The sequence below is a fragment of the Prionailurus bengalensis genome, chromosome A1, assembly GCF_016509475.1.
Source record: "Prionailurus bengalensis isolate Pbe53 chromosome A1, Fcat_Pben_1.1_paternal_pri, whole genome shotgun sequence".
Classification (NCBI taxonomy): Eukaryota; Metazoa; Chordata; class Mammalia; order Carnivora; family Felidae; genus Prionailurus; species Prionailurus bengalensis.
The window spans coordinates 145,905,698-145,925,853 of record NC_057343.1 but is presented as its reverse complement, the minus strand read 5'-3'; the positions used below and the strand labels follow the sequence as shown (position 1 = coordinate 145,925,853).

General features: G+C 33.7%; 1 protein-coding gene across 4 annotated transcripts in view; it reads left to right on the top strand.

Moving 5' to 3' along the window:
* Window positions 1-20,156, top strand: part of SSBP2 (single stranded DNA binding protein 2) — a 318,553-nt gene that overhangs the window by 109,304 nt on the left and 189,093 nt on the right. For all 4 annotated transcript variants that reach the window (XM_043593182.1, XM_043593184.1, XM_043593180.1 and 1 more), the window contains exon 4: window positions 7,659-7,743. In XM_043593182.1, the coding sequence (XP_043449117.1) occupies window positions 7,659-7,743 (85 nt within the window). The remainder of the gene's footprint in view (window positions 1-7,658; window positions 7,744-20,156) is intronic.

Here is a 20,156-nt window from a genome sequence, read left to right as displayed (position 1 = left end):
CTCAACCGACTGAGCCACCCAGGCGCCCCCCTTTATTCTTCTTTTAAAAGTACTTTTGCATATACCATCTCTTGTATCTGTACAAAAGCCTGTAAAATACATTAACAGATACTGTTTTCTCTCTTTTTACATAAAGAAGCTAATGGAAGGAAGCTATTTTCTCAAGGTCAGATTTAGAATTAGAGCTGAAATTTCCTGAATTATAACCAGTGCTCATCTCAGTAACAGATGATATTTCTTAAACACAGAGCAGAATTTAGTGGCCCACTATTAATAAGACATTAATTACAGTTCCCTTTTGAACATCCTGAGTGGCTAATTCTAGACAGTACATAATGGGACTCAGAAAAGTTGTCTCTTCTGAGTCTGGTCTATATTGAGGCATCTGTACATCACTGGCAGCTGCATGTAGGGTGAGGGGGTGGTTGCCATAGGATACTCAGGAAATGAGTTGGAGTATGAGAGTCAAAGGTAGGATAACAAAGTGTTTGCTGTCTTATCTAGGACAGGTATCTACTACACTTGTAACAGCTGATGCTGCTTGGCCTGCCAGAGCTGCATAAACTTGCCCATAATCAGCATGAGCCATCTTGAAATGAAAACTCTTCATACCATACTCACATTAGAGGTAAAATAATGTAAGAATGAAAAAGTTCAAGCCCAGCTCTGCCACTAACCAACTGTGTGACCCCTAGGCAAATTATTTAACCTTTTTAAGCTTTGGCTCCCTCATTGATAAAACAGGCATAATAATGGGAGGATTAAATGCTGAATGTATGATGCTTAATATATGATGCTTGAATTTAGCATATAAGCTATTTTAATGATACTTTAAATTATTAATTTGTAATTAACCCAAGAGTATTGTGAGAATGATGGTAGTGGGACAAAATGTAATTCTTGTGTTTTGTAAACTATTAAATAATTCTTTGGAATAAGACATTGCATGTATGTCTTCATGCTCTTCATCTAAGATGATTAGCAGGTACATGTATATTTTACATAAAACCCTCTTTAGTGTTATGAATAGTTTTCTTCAGTATAGATTATGAGGATCTAAGAGTCATTTAAAATACATTTTTGGGTCAAAGAGAAATAACTTCCTTAGCTATTAACAGTTTGAAATTAAAGTAACATGGCATGCTCCTTAGAAAAAAAAAATTTCCCCTGTGTTCTTTTCTTCTTTTAATTTTTATTTTCAGGTAGTCCCGAATGTGGCCAGTGGATTAAGGTTATATAATTATGTTAGCATCCCATCTTCTGGACACTTCTGACATGATTATTCACCCTTGTAGACTTTTCTGACAACCATTTTGCATTCCTTATTCCTTAGAGATATTGACAGCTAGTGAAGTCATCTCCACTCACATCCTCAGAATAGAAGAAAAACAGTTAATGTATTAGTGTTGAAGAATCCTCAACTTGGAAATCTTATGTTTTCCTTTGATTTATGTGGGGGAAATTTTAATAATTACAAATGGTACAAGAACAAAGATTTTAATACTTTGCAGGTTTTGATTCCTGTAGTTGGTCTCTAACCTCTTCATTTGTAAAATACTTATTTTTCACTTGTTTCTGCATAGGAACAAAGAGACTGTGTAAATCTCAACCATTACTCATGATGATGAATCCACCGCATTTCAAGGATAATATTTTCATGTCCAGCTTAATAGATGATCTGTAAAGATTTGAAAAGCTCCTTAGCCGCTAGCATTTATGATTGTTAAGGGAAGTCTGTGTCTATAGAAGTCCAGAATTTTCTACCCTTGGCCCTCATGGGAAACAAGGAACCAGTTCTGTGGGTCATCAGAAAAGCTTGCTAAAGTAATTAATGAAATTCCTCCAGCTAAGAACAAATCAAGTATTGCTATGACTCTTACCTACTTAAAAAGCCTAATTTTTCCTCTAGGACATACGTCCACATTTTCATATGGTAAATGTCATATTATAATATCAGCCAAAAGTCTTTGCCCAGAGTATTGTAAAATTTTAATAATATATGAGAAGTAACTTCCACATTGGGTTGTATTTGGGTGCTTTAGGAAATTGAGTCTCAATTTTCAATTCAACTCATCACTAGTTTTGGATCCACGGTCACATATATGCCATGAATTTTATATCTTCTTTTTTCCTCTGTGAAGCATATGACATAGCATATTGCATAGATTATGAGTTAATATACACTTGAAATATTAATAGGAGAAAATCATAGTTTAAAATGTTAATTTATGAAGGGTTTATAGAGGTCTTCTCATTTTAAGCTTGTTATTTTCTAAATTAGGTAAGTGATTTGTCTACTGTCCCACAAAACCAAGCATGGAATAATTGCAGAATGTGAACTCGCATTTTGATCATCATGCAGCTTTGTTGTTGTTGTTACGATTATAACTAATTCTTCTCAAATATTGCAATGATATTGTAGCAGTCACAATATACTCTATGAATCAGATAAACTAGTGCAAAACATGGGTTGGATTTTCTAGAAAAGGTAAACTTTTGAAATATCTTTCCTATTTGTGATGACTTCTTAGGTAAGAACATATAAATACTTATAAAATAGATGAAATGTGTTTAACATGAATATCTTAACACTAAAAATAAATTTGTATTTAATTTTTAAATTCATTTTATACTTAGAATTTTGCAACATATTTTACTTTAATTATGAAACTCCTAATGAATAGGGTTTATAAATTGAAAATTTACCTTATTTTTATGATGAGTATTCTTTATTATTGGTATCTCATAGGTTTCTGTTGGTCTCCTTAGCTGTATGGTCTTTGAAGTGATGGAATAGAGATTGCGAATACACAGAAATAATTAATATTTGTTTTAGTCACTGTAAAATGGTACCTAAAACAGGGCTGGCCAGGATACTTTTTTTTCCTCATTTTTTTCAAATTGTGGCAAAATACACAAAACATAAAATTCATCATCTTAACCATTTTTAAGTGTACAGTTCAGTGGTATTAAATATATTCATAATGTTGTGTAGTCTTCACCTATCTATCTCCATAACTCTTTTATTTTGTGAAATTGAAACTCTATATCCATTAAACAATAACTCTCCATTCATTCCCCACTCTTCCATCCCCTGTCAACCACCATTCTGCTTTCTTTCTTTATGATTTTTGGCTACTGTAAGTACCTCATATAAGAAAATCATGTAGTATTTGTCTTTTAGAGACTAGCTTCACTTAGCGCAGTGTCCTTGTGGTTCATCTGTATTGTAGCATATGTTAGAATTTCCTTCCTTTTAAAGGCTGAGTAATTTTCCATTGTATTTATATAGTATGTCTACTTAACCATCAATGGGCACCTGGGTTGTTTCCATATTTTAGCTATTGTGAGTAATGCTGCTATGAACCTATGTGTATAATTATCTCTTTGAGACTCTGCTTTCAATTAAAAAAAATTTTTTAACATTTTATTTATTTTTGAGAGAGAACGACAGAGCACAAGTTGGGGAGGGGCAGAGACAGAGAGGAAGACACAGAATCCGAAGTAGGCTCCAGGCTCTGAGCTCCACCACAAACTGTGAGATCATGACTTGAGCCAAAGTCAGCCACTTAACCAACAGAGCCACTCAGGCGCCCCTGCTTTCAATTTTTTTCTAAGTTTTTATTTTTATTTATTTATTTTGAGAGAGAGAAGGGGAGAGGCAGAAAGAGGGAGAGAGAAAGAGGCACCAGGGTGGCTCAGTCAGTTAAGCCTCTGACTCTAGATTTAGGCTCAGGTCATTATCTCCTGGTTTGTGAGTTTGAGCTCCACATTACACTCCATACTGGCAGTGTGCATCCTGCTTGGTATTCTCTCTCTCTCTCTCTCTCTCTCTCTCTCTCTCTCTCTCTCTCTTTCTGCCCCTCCCCAGATTGTTCTAAGAAAATAAATAAACTTAAAAAAAAAATGAAGAGGAAGAGCAAGAATCCCAAGCTGGCTCTGTGCTATTAGCGCAGACCCTGATGGGGAGCAGGGCAGGAGGCTCGATCCCACAATCCCATGAGATCAAGACCTGAGCCAAAACCAATATTCCAATGCTTAACCCGCTGAGCCACCCAGCACCCTGTGCTTTCAGTTCTTGTGGGTATAAACCCAGAAGTAGAATTGCTAGATCATATGGTTAAATTTATTCCTGGGTGTGTTACTTTTTTTTTTTTTTTTAATTTTTTTTTCAACGTTTATTTATTTTTGGGACAGAGAGAGACAGAGCATGAACGGGGGAGGGGCAGAGAGTGAGGGAGACACAGAATCGGAAACAGGCTCCAGGCTCTGAGCCATCAGCCCAGAGCCCGATGCGGGGCTCGAACTCACGGACCGCGAGATCGTGACCTGGCTGAAGTCTGACGCTTAACCGACTGCGCCACCCAGGCGCCCCTACTTTTTTTGATACAGTTGTGAATGGAATTGTTTTCTTAATTTTGCTGCCTGATAGTTCATTGCTACTTTATAGAAACACAGCTGATTTTTATGTATTGATTTTATATCCAGCAACTTTACTGAATCCATTTATTTAGTTCTAGCAGATATTTTGTTGATGGTGTCTTTAGTAATTTGAGTCTTCTATGTCTCTCTCCCTTTTTTTAAAGTTTATTTGTTGTGAGAGAGAATGTGTGTGTGTGTGAGCAGGGCAGGGGCAGAGAGAAAGGGAGAGGGAGACTCCCAATCAGGCTCTGCACTGACAGCACAGAGCCTGACATGGGGCTTGACTTAGAAAGCATGTGATCATAACCTGAGCCGAAATCAAGAGTTGGATGCTTAACCAACTGAGCCACCCAGGCGCCCCTTTCCTCCTGTTACTAATCTCTAACTTCATCCCATTGTGGTCAGAGAAGATACTTTGTGTGATATCTATCTTTTCAAATCTACTGAGACTTAATGTGTGCTTTAACATATGGCCTATTCTGGAAAATGTCCCATGTGCACTTGAGAGAAAGGTATATGCTGTTGTTGCTGGGTGGAGTGTTCTGCATATGTCTGTTAAATCTAGTTACTTTACTGTGTTGTTTAATTTCTGTTTCCTTGTTTATCTTTTGTCTGGTTGTTTTATCCAGTATTGAGAGTGGAGTATTAATATCTGTAATTATTATTGTAGAACTGTGTATTTCTCCCTTTGGTAAATGTCTTCAAAGGGTGTATTTCTTTAACTTTATTCAAGGAGATCATGTATGGGTAATGTATTATTGTCAGAAAAATACCATATAAAAAGTTATCTCATTTTAGTAAGTTGTTTTATTATCCCTCATCTTGATCTTGTAAACTTTTAACCTTACATTAAATCCATAAAGGGAAACTTAAAAATAGAAATAGAGCAGTGTTACTGTTCCAAGGTAAATATTTAATTTAATAATATGTGTATAAATAATTATTTATTGATCGTTATTTAATAACTTTTAGGACATAGTCTGATAAGAAATTATTAGTTTTTTTTCCAGTCCATTTTCTAAGACAACATTTTAAAAGTAAAAATGTAATAATTTCCAAGAGGGTTCTTACAGCATTTGCTAGGAAATTAGTGAATAAGAAGAGATATTAAGATGTTTGTCATAATATTGCACATAGTATTTTCTGTTTAAATACAATTTAAAGACGACCATTATAATTTTGTTTTTTAAGAGCTTTGAAGTTCCTTAATAACATGAACATTAGAAATAATAATTACAATATACTATAACTCATAACACACTTGATATAGGCAGAAAGCTTTTACCTGTATCTTTGTATATCTATAATTTGTATACTTTTTGTCCCAAAAGGGACAATATACTATAACTCATAACATACTTGATATAGGCAGAAAACTTTTACCTGTATCTTTGTATATCTATAATTTGTATACTTTTTGTCCCAAAAGAAGACCAAGTGCAACTTTTAATTGCATTATTGTTTTCCTTATTTTCCTTGCTTATTGTGGAAACTTCAAAGGAAATTAAATGGCAGTACTCAATCATTCATATTTTTTACTGTTGAAGATAATCTTATTTTACTGAACTAGTTGTGTTATAAGGCCTACAGAATGTTTTCTCCTAGCTGTGGAGAGAGAGATTCAGGCTGAGTCTCCAAGGGTCAAACCAAAGAGGCCAGGTTTAATTTATCTTTTTTTTTTTTTTTATGCCAATACTTAACCATCTATGTTCTTTTTTCTTTTTTTAATTTTTATTTAATTATTTTTTAAAATTTATATCTAAGTTAGCTTGTAGCGGCAACAATGATTTCAGGAATAGATTCCTGAATGCCCCTTACCCATTTAATCCATCCCACAACCCCTCCAGTAACCCTGTTTGTTTTCCATATTTAAGAGTCTCTTGTGTTTTTGTCCCCCTCCCTGTTTTTATATTATTTTTGCTTCCCTTCCCTTATGTTCATCTGTTTTGTATCTTAAAGTCCTCTTATGAGTGAAGTCATATATTTGTCTTTCTCTGACTGACTAATTTCATTTAACATAATACCCTCTAGTTCCATCCACATAGTTGCGAACAGCAAGATTTCATTGTTTTTGATTGCCGAGTCATACTCCATTGTATATATATACCATATCTTCTTTATCCATTCATCCATCGATGGACATTTGGGCTCTTTCCATACTTTAGCTATTGTTGATAGTCCTAACAATATGTATGCATTTTAAACTTTAATGCAAGCTAATCATAGTGTTGATTATATTATTGATAATATGCTTACTCTGTCAGATGCTGGATTTATGTTATATAATTTAATTTTCTCAACAATCCCATTTTATAGAAACAATCCTCTTAATAGAAAGGAGGAAATTGTGTTTCTGATCTGTTTAAGCAATTTGAGCTAGTAATTAATTTACAGAGCTGGCTTCTGAGAAGTGTCCTGTTCCAAAACCTGTGCTCTTAACCAATTGATTAGTCTATTTTCCATTTCTGTAGAGTGGGAAATGTATAATAAAAAAAGATTTCTGTTGATCAGTATAATTGCCTTTGTTGCCAGTGTTTCTAGATATTTGCTTTCCTGAATTTGAATCCTTTGCTCATGCTCATTGTTAATTTCGATGGAAGGATGATCAGAGACATAATTTTGTAAGCAGTATAATTATTTTTCCCAACCGGTTCCACCTTACTTATTCCCATTGTTTTTGAATAGGAGGGGAAAAAAGAGACCATGGATTTTTTGAATTTTCAAAATTACTAACCTATTTTGGTAATTGCAAGGACAAAAAAGAGAATATTTTAGGAAAATGTATTTGTTTGAACAGTGTGATTAAATGGTCAGGATATTGGCCTGGTAATTGGAAAACAAAATTACCTTGAAAAAAAATAATGTGTCACTTTATTCCTTAATGATTAAATTAGGATATTATTTACTGTTTTTTTTTATGGGGAAGCTGTGAAAGGCATTGTAATTATTTCAATCATGGGTTTAAGCTATATAAACAGATAATTTAAAATGACAGTTTAAAAGATGTTTTAATTTTTTTTTAGAAAAAAATCTTAGCATTTCTGAAACATAGCTATTTCTGAAAGATGTTATTGCAGGAAGAACCCTGCTTGATTTAAATCTTTCATAGAAACATTTGTCCTGAAGAAGAAAACACATTTTGTATAAAGAGTAATACATGTCTTCTATTTTTGGAATTTTGATCTCTCATTTGGTGTTATCTGCTTTTCTTAATGTTACCATAATTACTTTTTTAGTGTATTTTGGGATCTCTACTGTGCAGCTCCAGAAAGACGGGAAACATGTGAGCATTCAAGTGAAGCAAAAGCCTTCCATGATTATGTGAGTTAATGTTTAATTGAACTAAGTTATATTGTTAGTTTTCTTTTTAACCACTACTCTTGAAAAATTCATTGGACCATCTATTCTTTTTCTTTGGTTTTAAGAAACTGGGTATTATTTTTTTCTTAAAAATTAGAGTTATAACTTTAAAGCGAAATACAAATGAGTGTCTGTCTTGATGAAAAGCTTAAGATACAAGGTTAGTCTTAATTCCAAGTTGTTAAACGTATTTTTTTTACCTTTAAGCATGCCTGATTTGTGAAATTTCAGATTTATAAAAATGAAGTAGTAATTCTTTATTCTACAAAAGGAGTCATGAGAATACTACAAATGATAAGTTTCTCTTTTGCACATAAGATTTAAAAAATACATAAAGATACTATTTTCTTCTTTTTTATACCTTTCGGTTACATATCAAAACTATCCTTTATACTGAATTAATTTCTACAACTAAAACTTATTGTGAATTAAGGGAAACAGCAAAAGATGCTATGCAAAAATGAAAATGTGATTTTTAAAACTTTTTTTAATTTTTTAATTCTGAGTGGAGGACAGTAGATTGTCCCCGGCTAAGTGATGTATATTGAGAATTTTGTTAGAATAACTGCAAATGTGATTTTAGAGAGTTGATGGTATTAGGAAGTAGAATTGTAGAAAATAGGAGGGGGGAAAAACAAAAATTTTTTTTTAGGGAAAAATTGCATTTAAGAATAAGATAGTATTGTGACGGGTCTGGGGAAATACAGTTTGTAGAATTGACCATAAAGGAAGGACATCTTGAGTTTGGGAGAAAGGAAACCCAATGTCCTTAGCTTGGAGGAGGTGGAAATGGGGCTGGAACCTGAGGAGATATCTGATGGTAACTACCTAAAACTTAACCAGAGGGTTATTTGTTATTTGTTTACTTGGTAGAAGGGGGACATAATTCTGTGTGAATAGCCTTAAAAACCAAAACCAGGACTCAAAAGGGAAAAAGAACTTGTTCTTCCAAATGACATACTTCAGTCTCAGACTGAAACGTTCAAATAGCCAGGAGAATTACAGCCCTAAAAGTAGCACTAGGAACAGTGTGCAGGCTGAAGAGAAGGGAAAGTTTGGGCATCTGGCAGGGACTGTGTAATACTTTAACTGTGTACTAAGCTGATTAAAGTGACTGCTTGCGCTTGCCTCATCTGACATTGATTGTATTCATAAAGCTTGCTCCGTACCAAACAATAGCTCTTGGGTGAGTGAGTGAAACGGATGCTTTTGTATGTAAAGAAAATGTAGAGAAAATCCAGGTAAGGCAGAATCTAGGACACAGTATTTATGGCAGAAAGTAGAGCAGAGATCCAACCATGATGATGATAAGGAATCTGGCTAGAGTGGGATACTTGCATCTCATCTATCTCCTACACCAAAAAGACATGTCTAGCTTTGACCTGCCATTCATGGGAAATATTTTTGAAATACCCAATAATTTTGACAACTAGATGGCATTCGATAGTGCCAGTATTCTACTCCAAAGGACAATAATATTTGTGAATCTACATTTTAAGGAATTAATTATGTAAATAATTTTTCAAAATTCCATTGTATAGAAAAATGCATCCTACTGTTTACCATAGAGATCTTACAGGGAATACTGAACTAATTTAGCATGTCTTAGAAGCATTAGATAAATCATCATTGTCATAGCCTCCTCCTCCACCTCTTCCTCATCATCATCCTCATCATCATTGTCCTATTCATTTTGCATTCATGAGGCATTTTCAGTATTTCAGAGAATATTCACACTTGTTAGCTTTAGAAACCCACTTAAAATTCCAAAGTTTTTGAGCATGAGCATTGGCTAGAAGTACAATTGAAAGTAGAATAGATTTTCAAGGAAGAATAATCCCTTAGCATGTAATTTGGTCCTAAAAAATGTAGTTTAGAAAAAAATTAAGTATTTGGATTTTATAATTCATTATGAATGTTAGCACATGCTTTATCAGATGTTTTCTAATTTTATCTTAAGTATTAATTTTAAGAGATTTGATTTATTTTAGGCAGCATTTTTATTATACCTTTAAGCCAGTTTAGTTTCAGTGATCATATGTCTCCAAAATTGTCTTTTAAATGAAGGTTTGTGAAGAGGTTGACTTACATAATTTTATGTTATAATTGGATTTTTAGAAATACATTTTTTTGTAGCATAATTTTATGGTAATTTTCATGAGTAGGATTTCCTGACTTCTTAATAGTAGATAGTTTCTGAAAATAATCAACACAATTCATGTTTAACGTGCAGATATAGAAATTTGAAAGACTCGAGGAAGAAAATGGGAAACAGGAACAAACAATAAAATTGTGGCAAAATTCTAGAATTCTGTATTTCTTTATTAGAGTTCATGATGGGACCATTTCTGTAATAGTAATTAATATGTATACCTACTGCCTTTCAAGGTAGCTCTCAAAGGAGCATTCTGAAAATATTTTGTTCAAGAGCTTCATCTTTAGAATAAAAAAGTACTTGCATGCATAAATTCTCATATGTTTAAAAAATAGTCTTGTTACTTTATAGTCTTTGTTTATACGATTGATAATGGATAATGAAAAATAGACTACTTTTTTAAAAGAAATGATAGAGGCGTAATGAGGTGAATAATGAATAATCTTTTTAATTAAAAAATAGCCTAAAATGTTAAAAATGATTACCTTTTGATATTGGGATTATGCAAAATACTTTCTGTATTTTCCAAATACTTACAGTTAATTTTATATTAGGGAAATTTATTTTAAAACAGAGAAACTTTTACCTTTCAGTGACTACCTTACAATGTCTCTTTGAAATTAGAAAATAACTAATTTAGTAAAATATCACATATTTGAGGTGGTTCTGTGTTTTTAAATGCTGTAAGCATTTGTGAAAGACTTGCTTTTTGTATGTACACATATACACATACATATGTATGTGTACATATGATCTATAAACTGAATAGATATAACTTTTAGGCCATTGTGTAACTTTTAATAAACTCTTTTTTTGGTAATTATTATCCCAGAAACATTTTTGGCTTTTATTTTGATATTTTTTTTGGGGGGGGGGTTGTTTTTTGACCTCTTTAGAATATGGATTTTTGTCACTCTATTATTTTCTTTGCCAAGTGATCATTGATGCAATGTTCATACCCTTTCCCTCAAAAAATTACCTGTTCATACTTCCTGTGAGAAAAAGTGAAAACAAAATAAAACATTTAAGATGAGTAAAACCTTGATCTTCTTGGATTTATATTTAAAACGTATTAAATATTTAGCATCTATGTGCAGTGCTATTTGTAAAATAATGACACATTTGGAAATCAACAGTAAATAGTGTACAGGCATGCACTTTTGGGTGACAAAGAGAAAACACAAGGAAATGATTATTATACAAGTTAGAATATGGGAAATGGGAAGAGGTTATGATTGGGATGGGGCTCATGGAAAAGGCTTTTGAGATATTTGGCAAAATTCTATTTTGCCTGACCATGGTGATGATTAATTTATAATAACCATGTGCTTGCTTTATAATATTTCATAAAAATGCCATACATTTATTTTGTATTTTTTCTATATTTGTAATTTTGAAAAATGTTAAAATAGCAAGATATTAAAATATAGTTAAGGTAATTAACTTTAGAAAGGAATAAACACAGTATTTTCCAATGTATTTACGGGTATTGCTAAGGTTCCTCTTTGAGAACTGATGGCAGGAAAATACAGTGATGATCTCCAAACAAATCTGTTTATTCTCTGCTATGGTAGATAGTGTGAAGTTATGTCTACCTGTTGATTTTCTAGAGGGGAGTGGAAAATAAGATCAGAAATGCTGGAGGAAAGTTTAATAATTAGGAATTTATCATATGAGAGGGTATAGAGATTTTACTATGGAGCCATTATTTTGCCACATGACTGGGAGATAACTAACTTGGTACTGTAATTTTTATCCTGAGTGAAAACTAGGTTTATCTGAGCTGTAAAATTATTATTAGATGCTACAATATTATCATTAAAAGTAAGCCATCACCTCACATGATTAAAACTAATACATGTTAACTTGTAATGTTTATTGAACTAGCTTTTCTTTTCTCCCCATTAGTATGTTTCTGTTTTACTCTGAAATCACAGGCAATGCTTTTACGTGGAATTAATTAATATTTACTAGATTTTTTTTGTGCTTCAGATTAACATAGAGTTGTTTTATTTAACAATTCGTTTCTAATTTCATTTATTTCCTAAGAAAAGTATCAATATATACTATTAAACTTAATGAGAAATGTATACAGTGATTATAATTTTAGTTCTCTGGTATGAATGAAGATTCCTTAATTGTCCTAAAGCAGTGATAGAGCCAAAATATATCATTGCTTTAGTGTGGTGGTAATGAAATCACATTATTACAATGAGCTCTTGGAGAGCACAGTATTCGATTTGTTTTTCCCTAGGGTCTGTCGAATAATAGATAGTTGGATAAATGTTAACAGAATATAGTAGTCTGTAAGTCTGGTAGACTGGAGAGGTTTTAAGTTGTTCAAATGTTGAGATAAAATTGTAGGCTTAAGTTGTGATTGTTGATAACATGATGCTGATTTTTGTATTCTTACCTAAGAGAATGTTTATAACATCTAGAAAGGATTATGTTATAGGTTTATCATGATAGGATACTTTTAAAAAATGATACACAACATGTAATATTATGTAAATAAAACAATAGGAGAATAATGTTTTTATTCATACCTTATGAAAATTGTTTTTGCAGATAATCATATATTGTATAGGAAAATACTTCTGTAGAAAGTATAACATAGTGAATATAGTCAATAATTTTATAATAACTTTGTATGGTGACAGATAGTAACTACACTTATGGTAACCATTTTGTAATGTATATAAATGTCAAATCACCATTTTGCACACCTGAAACTAATATATTATATTTCAGTTATACTTCAATTAAAAAATACATTTTTCTAAAAAGAAAAAAAACTACTGCAGAGAGTTAAGTACACCCTTTGCTATGATAACATCTTCTGTGTACCTCCCTGATATTCCTGTATATTAGATTTTTATAATGGAATGTTTTCTCTAATGATTGGCGAGCTTTCTCAGGGAGGAGGCTTTGTCTTGTCTTTTTCATCCCCTGTGCCCGGCATGGTGCCTGACATGAGATGTTCAAATAATGTGTGGTGTTTACATAAATGAATGATTAAATAAAATATTATCTAAGAAGTTTTTGTTATTTTTTAGTTCAATGTAACTGGATATGTAGTTTTAGGAAGGTCATTTAATACTACCTTTATTCATTTTGTATTTCAAAACAAATTTAGATAAGACAGTAATCTGTAAAGACATAACAAATGAATCAAAGCAGGTAGCAAAGCCTTTATATCTCAGGAGGCACGGCACTAGGGAATCTAGCTGTGAACAAAATAGATACAATCCCTATTCTCATGGGCTACCATCTAGTGAAAGAGATCTTTTCTCAAGAAGTTTGAAATGTCAAGTAGTAAATTACATGGAGAAACATATTATAGTCTTAGATTGTTAGATCAGTCAGAATGTGTATTTAAGACTATGGAGAGAGATGGCAAGTACACATAACATCGGATGGGGGTTGTTTTCAGTGTATAATAGCTGTAATTAGTACCTGCCCAAATTAATGTATCACATTAGGCTATAATTCTCCTACACAGTGTAAAGTAGAGTTGTTGTTTTTTTAATGTTTATTCTTTTTTTTTTTTTTTTTTTTTTTTTTTTTTTTTTTTGAGAAAGAGAGAGTGTCAGAACATGGGTGGAGGAGGGGCAGGCAGAGAGGGAGGCACAGAACCTGAAGCAGGCTCCAGGCTCTGAGCTGTCAGCACAGAGCCTCATGGGGTGCTTGAACTCACGAACCGTGAGATCATGACCTGAGCCACAGTCGGATGCTTAGCCACCTGAGCCACCCAGGCACCCCTAAACGAGAGTTCTCAATAGGATAGGAACAAATAAACTTACATTTAAAATCCATTAAGGTAATAAAAACTGTTGTAGGTGTGTATTAATGTTTATCAGTCAGTATATATGCATTTGTTCACCTCAACAGGTTCACTTTTCACCTTATATGCTGTCTTGTTTCTACTATTGTTTTCATTTCTGATAGGATCTAGTTTAATTTCTTTTGCAATGTGTAAACTTTATAAACCACCTTATATTCTTTCTAGCATAAGGTAAGTTGTTTATTTTTGTTTTTGTTTTTGTGTAAGCTGTGTCCATTTGAAGAAGCACGTCTACCACTTTACATGTGGTATCTTTGTGTCTGTAATCCCAGCTTGTCACTGTGCCTAGGAATGCTTCTGGGTGGCTTCAAAGTACTGCAGATAACTATATCAGCTATGTTTCTTATTTCTTTTGATCCTGGGGATTTCCTGTAGGGCAATATGTTATGTCAGTCATTTGATAGAAGACATGAATAATAGGAGACAAGCAAAAAAAGTATGGGCATTTTGGAAGAATTCTACTTAAAAATATTTTATAACATGGGTGGCTCAGTTGGTTAAGCGTCGGACTCTTGATTTCGGCTCAGGTAGTGATCTCATGGTTCATGAGATTAAGCCCTGAGTCAAGCCTGGCATTGAGCTCAGCGCTGACAATGGGGAACCTGCTTGGGATTCTCTCTCTCCCTCTCTGTCAGCCCCTACACCCCCTCAAAATAAATAAATAAACTTAAAAAAAATTTTAACCGTAATTTCTAGCATTAGATAGATACTACAAAATCCTTAAAGAAATAAATGGAGAAACTAATATGGAAAAGAGATAAACATAATAAGTATGACTTTATTGACAGCTTGTTTCATTGTGAAAAATAATTTATTTTTTCAAAGTATATGGTTTAAAGGAATTTCATCTTTTTTTTTTTTTTAGATATTTATTTTGAAACAGAGAGCACAAGCACGGAAGGGGCAGAGAGGGAGGGAGGGAGGGAGGGAGGGAGGGAGAGAGAGAGAGAGAGAGAGAGAGAGAGAGAGAGAGAGAGAGAAAATTCCAAGTACGCTCCATGCTGTCAGGACAGAGCCTGATTTGGGGCTTGAATCCACTAAGCACGGGATCATGACCTGAGCTGAAGTCAGACACTTAACTGACTGAGCCACCCAGGTGCCCCTTCTTTACTATTTTTGATGCTCATATTATACTACCTGTGATTATGTTGCCATAGAGTAATAACATAAAAGCAAAACTGATAGAAATAGGATACTCTTTCAAAAATAATATATAATTCTAATGTACTATTAGAGATATGAAATTCATAAATTTAAAAGTCATATGAAATAAGTTATTTTAGAGGTTTTTAAAAGGAAAAACAAGATGTGTCTAAATACTTTAGATTTGTAGTGTAATATTTCTGTAGCCACTTTGTTTTCTGTTTATATGTTACACGACTTGATTTAAAATTGGTATATTTTGGGGGGCATCTGGCTGACTCAGTTGGTAGAGTGTGTGACTCTTGGTCTTGGGGTTGTGAGTTCCAGCCTCATGTTGGGTGTAGCAATTACTTAAAAATTAAATCTTTACACAACAACAAAAAAAGTCCTCCCCAAAATTGCTGTATTTTGTAGACAACTTAATACAACTTTATGAAAGTCTTACCTTGTTTTTATTCCTTTTTCCTTTGATAAGAGGGAAAAAAATTAAAAATACTGGAAAAAATCATGTTTACTTTACCCCAATCTAGTTTTTAATTATTACTGTATTTCTTGGATTTTGTGGGCATTGGTAGTGAGGTTAGGGGTCCACATCTCTTTTGTAAAAAAATAAGTGGCTCACAAATTTAGGTGTTGTATCTTTGAATATATACTAGAAATTAAAAAAGAAAATAGTTACTTAGCCAAGAATTAATGGGCAGGGCTATAATGATGTGACATGCTATTTTGTATGAATAAGAAGTGTTATCTGTTTTCAGACTTCATGAAATATTTATACGCTTGATTTCATTTATTTTGAGTATAAAGGGCTTCCTCCCCCCCCCCTCCCCTCCACATAAATATGACCTGATACTTTACTCTGTCTCTTGGGTTTAAAACCACAAACAACTATTATAATACAGGGAGTTATTTGCAGCCAGCCACAGTAGATAGATGTTGTCAGTTGTCAAAGTTTAGATGCTAACTTCTGAATCTTTGAACTTTCTAAAAGGAAATTGTCACAATCTCTTCAAAAAGAAGGTACAGATATTTTTTAAGTGGTTTTTATGATTTTTCTTATGAAAGTCAAACTTTAACTTTAAAATGTGTGGTATTTTGGAATGCCTGGGTGGCTCAGTCAGTTGAGCATCTGACTCTTGATTTCATCTCAGATCATGATCCCAGGGTTGTGGGACTGAGCCCTGCATCGGGCTCTGTGCTGTGCATGAAGTATACTTTGGGTTCTGTCTCTCTCCCTCTGCCCCTTTCCCCTGCTCGCTCGCTCTCTCTCAATAATAGATAGATAGATAGATAGATAGATAGATAGATAGATAGATAAATAGTGATACATTAAAATATCTAGATTTTTAAAGAAGAAAGGTGTACAACTATTCATCAGTGTAATTCTATGCAGAATTATCACTGAGACGAGTGATTTTGGTAGATATAACTTAGAATCATTCTGTCATTTCTTTATTAACTCTTTTTTGAGAACCCATTTATATACAAGTTACTTTGAGGCTGTGTAAGAGGCAGAGACATAAATATTTCTCTCTCTAGGAATTCATAATTTGGACAGGTATATGAGCTATATATCATGAGTTAGTTGTTATGAGTATAATATAGATAATACCTGTTATACTGTATGAGTTTAAATAATCTGAATGTGCACTGACTTTTGAATGACAACTAGGATTTGGATGAGAAGAGATGTGTGTGAGAGGGTATATCAGAGAAACAGGTTGACATTGGAAAAATATAAGGTGTACTTAGGGAATAGTAAGCAGAGCTGTTTGACTATGGAGTAGAAAAATCAAACACAGGATTAATGCTTAGCTAACAGTAAAATTTTAAAACTATGAGAACACTATGAAATTATCCTGCCATTGCTTTTATGTTGAGTTTCCCAGACTCTTGGCCTAGAGGTGAGAAGGAAGAGAACACCCTAGACGAGAGGCTCTTGGCCTCTTCTGTTTTAACTGAAGCAGTTTAGTTCTCCTTTCCCATTTCTTTCAATTTTCTCTTTCTAATTAAATGGAATGAATCTCCATTTAAGTCATTACGCATGCCATAAATGAATCTTTTTTTAATCCCGGTGATTGTTCTCCTTTGTCCTTGACTAGTCATCCAAACCAGTCAAATCTATTGCCTAAACATTCCTTATGCATGTCTTCTCCTCTCTAATCTCACTGCAGATGCTTAAGTTCAAGTCTTTATCGTGTCACAACAGCCTTTCACAGCTGTTTCTGCATCTGTCTTCCTTTACCCCCTGCAGGGTTCAAGAACTCTTCCTTATGGGTTCTTGGTAAGACTCTTAAATAAGCATCTCTGTCTCTCTATCTCTGTGTCTCTTTATTTTTTATATATTGCCAGTGTCAGAACCCAAAACAGTCCAACAATTTAAAATAAAAGAGTTTGAAAATGCTTATTTGGTCCAACCTACTTATTTTACTAGATAGGGAATTTGGTACCCAGAGAAGTAAATGATATGCCATTGTTTAAAAGTTGAGCAAGGTTTTGTGAGGAAAACTCAGGTTTTCCAAATATTCACTGATAACTATTTCAACTATACTAGATGAAACTTTTGTTATGCCTGCAATGGAGAATCATTTTTTGAGCATATTCAAAAAATAGTAAATTATATTTTAGGACGATTAATATGAGGGCATTGTGTGAGAGGAACTGAAGAAAGGGAAAGGACTAAAGGTGAAAACTGGGGAGAGGCTTTCCTAACAGTCTTGGTAAGAGCTGAAAAGCCTTCGAATGAGGGTAGCAGCAATTGAAATTGAAAATGAAAGATGAAAATGAAGGATAATAAAGAAGAGTTATAAGAATCAAGGAAGACATAAAAATTTTTTAAATTTGTAGTCAACACTACCGATGGCCTTTGTGATGCCATTAGCAGAAATCTGAAATTTGGAAGGAAGAACATTGAGAAAGTGTATTCAGCTATAAGAATGGGTTTAATAATGAGAGGAAAAAGGTGAGTTAAGAATTGAGGCCTGGGCTCACAGTTTGTGAGTTTGAGCGCCACATCCAGCTCTCTTGCTTCGGATCCTCTTTCTTCCTCTCTCTGCCCTTTCTCATCTTGTTCTCTCTCTTTCTCTCAAAAATAAATAAACATTAAAAAAAAGAAAAAGAATTGAGGCCTGGGGATGGAAATTTATTTTTTAAAAAAAAGCCCACATTTAGGGGGTGATAGGAAGGAAGGAGCTAACATTAAGACAAGGGGAAAGTACCACTCAGTGAAAGGTAAACACTTATCACACTAAGGGTAGACTCACTTAGATAGCTTGCCTGGTGTGTTCTATATAGCCCAGGAAATTTCTCAGATCTGTTCACTAGTTCAGGTACTTCTTATTTGAACTCTAGGGCAACTAATAAAATTTGTTTGGTATTAATGTACTATGTTGAGTTCCTAAGATATTCAAAAGCTGTTTATGGTTTTTGAAGCAAGACTTAAGACTCAAGCATTGTCAATGCCTGAATGATCTTTATAGGCCACAATTTCATTTTAGAAAGCAGTCATGTATTGTATAGGGGGAGAAGTAGATTCAGATTTAGGAGGAAAACTAAATGGACTTAAATGATCCATGACTTCTTCCAGAAGTTTTTGAAACTTAGATTAATAGGGAAATCTCTATATGTTAGCTCTCTTTCTTCATTACAACTTTGTTTTAGCAATCATGTATTGAATTGCTTATTAAGAGCAATGTAAAAGTTCTCATACCTAAGGGAAGTAAACATATAGGCTGTAAAAATATATCATGTTCAATTTTGTAGTCTAGTGTCTCATACTTAATTGGTACTCAATATTTGATGAAGGAATCTAAATTCTTGAGGCATGCTATTTATAAACGAAGTGCCCTACTTCCATGGGAACATTGTACTGCTCATATATGACCCATTCAATATTCCTTTTTCTTGCTTTTCCTTGATCGTTATCTTATCTTCCGTATCACCTTATCTTAGCCCTCCTATCATCATTATCCTTGGTTTGTCAGCTCTGAGATAGATATGAAAAGAGAAAATAAAGGAAAATATTTCAGATCTGAATTCATATTATAATTTTTATTATGGACAAAAGCCCCAATACTAAGAGAAATGGAAAATCTTTAGATATCAAAAATGACTTCTCTATTGCTTACAATAGGACACTTTAATGTGTATTAGAAATTATGGGGATGTTTTCCTTGTGCAAATCTCATCAACAGTCCCATACACTAGACTATCTTCTTTCCTTTTTTCTCTAACCTGGGATATTCTTGTGAAAGGACATTGGGAGCTTGCTATAAATTAAATCTGTAAACCTATCCTATCACAGGTCACCTTCCTATGTACTCTTCTTATCTTTTCCAGACGATAAACATAACCTTTGATCTTTTTTCACTATTTTCCTTTGTCAGTTTTTCCTTCCACAGGGCCTACTCCTTTCTTTATGTCTAGGATTTTAATTTTATTCACTACAGAGACATACATAAAGTAACAATATGAACACTGGGAAGTTTGCAGAGAATTGGGAATCTCAGCAGGATTTTATGTTTGAAATATAAATAGAAGTTACTTGGTTTCATCTCCATGTCCACATTCCCAGTGAGATTACTTATTTACATTTACTTACTTGAGGGGCTGGTGGGGTGGGGGAGTGGAGTGGGTGGGGCATTTTAAGTCTCCTATTTGGGAATCATTCTTACCTAACTCCTGTCTTGATTGTTTGAGAGCTCAAGTTCAGACCAAGGTAGGTTTGAGCTGGCACCTCTGCCTGGTCCTTTAGAACTTGTGGTGTGCTTGGAAACCTCTCACTTTCTAAGTGGTCTCTCCTGAGGGCGCAATGAATAAGGAGGGCACTTTGCTAGCTGACCGTCCCTCAAAGATTCTTTTCCTGCCCCTTCAGCTGCCTAACATTTAGTTTTCCATCAGCTTGTTCACTTGCTGAGACTTCCAGGCTAATTCTGCTGGTGAGAGAAACTAGGCTTTTGTGTTTTCAATGAATGTTTGGTATTAGTTTCTTCAATTTCTTGGCAATGTTACTGAGGGAAACTTTCTGCTTTTTATTACCATCTTCACTTGCTCTTGACCAGCTCCTATATTTTCCTGTGTCAAAGTGGTGCATCCAGTTAAATCATATACTGAGGCCTCTTTCTTATCTGAGAGATGCTTGTTTCTAGAACAAAAATGATTCCTCTTGCTTAGGAACCTTCCTGTTCTGATTGTTTCCCAGACATTCTCTGAATCAAACTCCTGGGCTTCTTT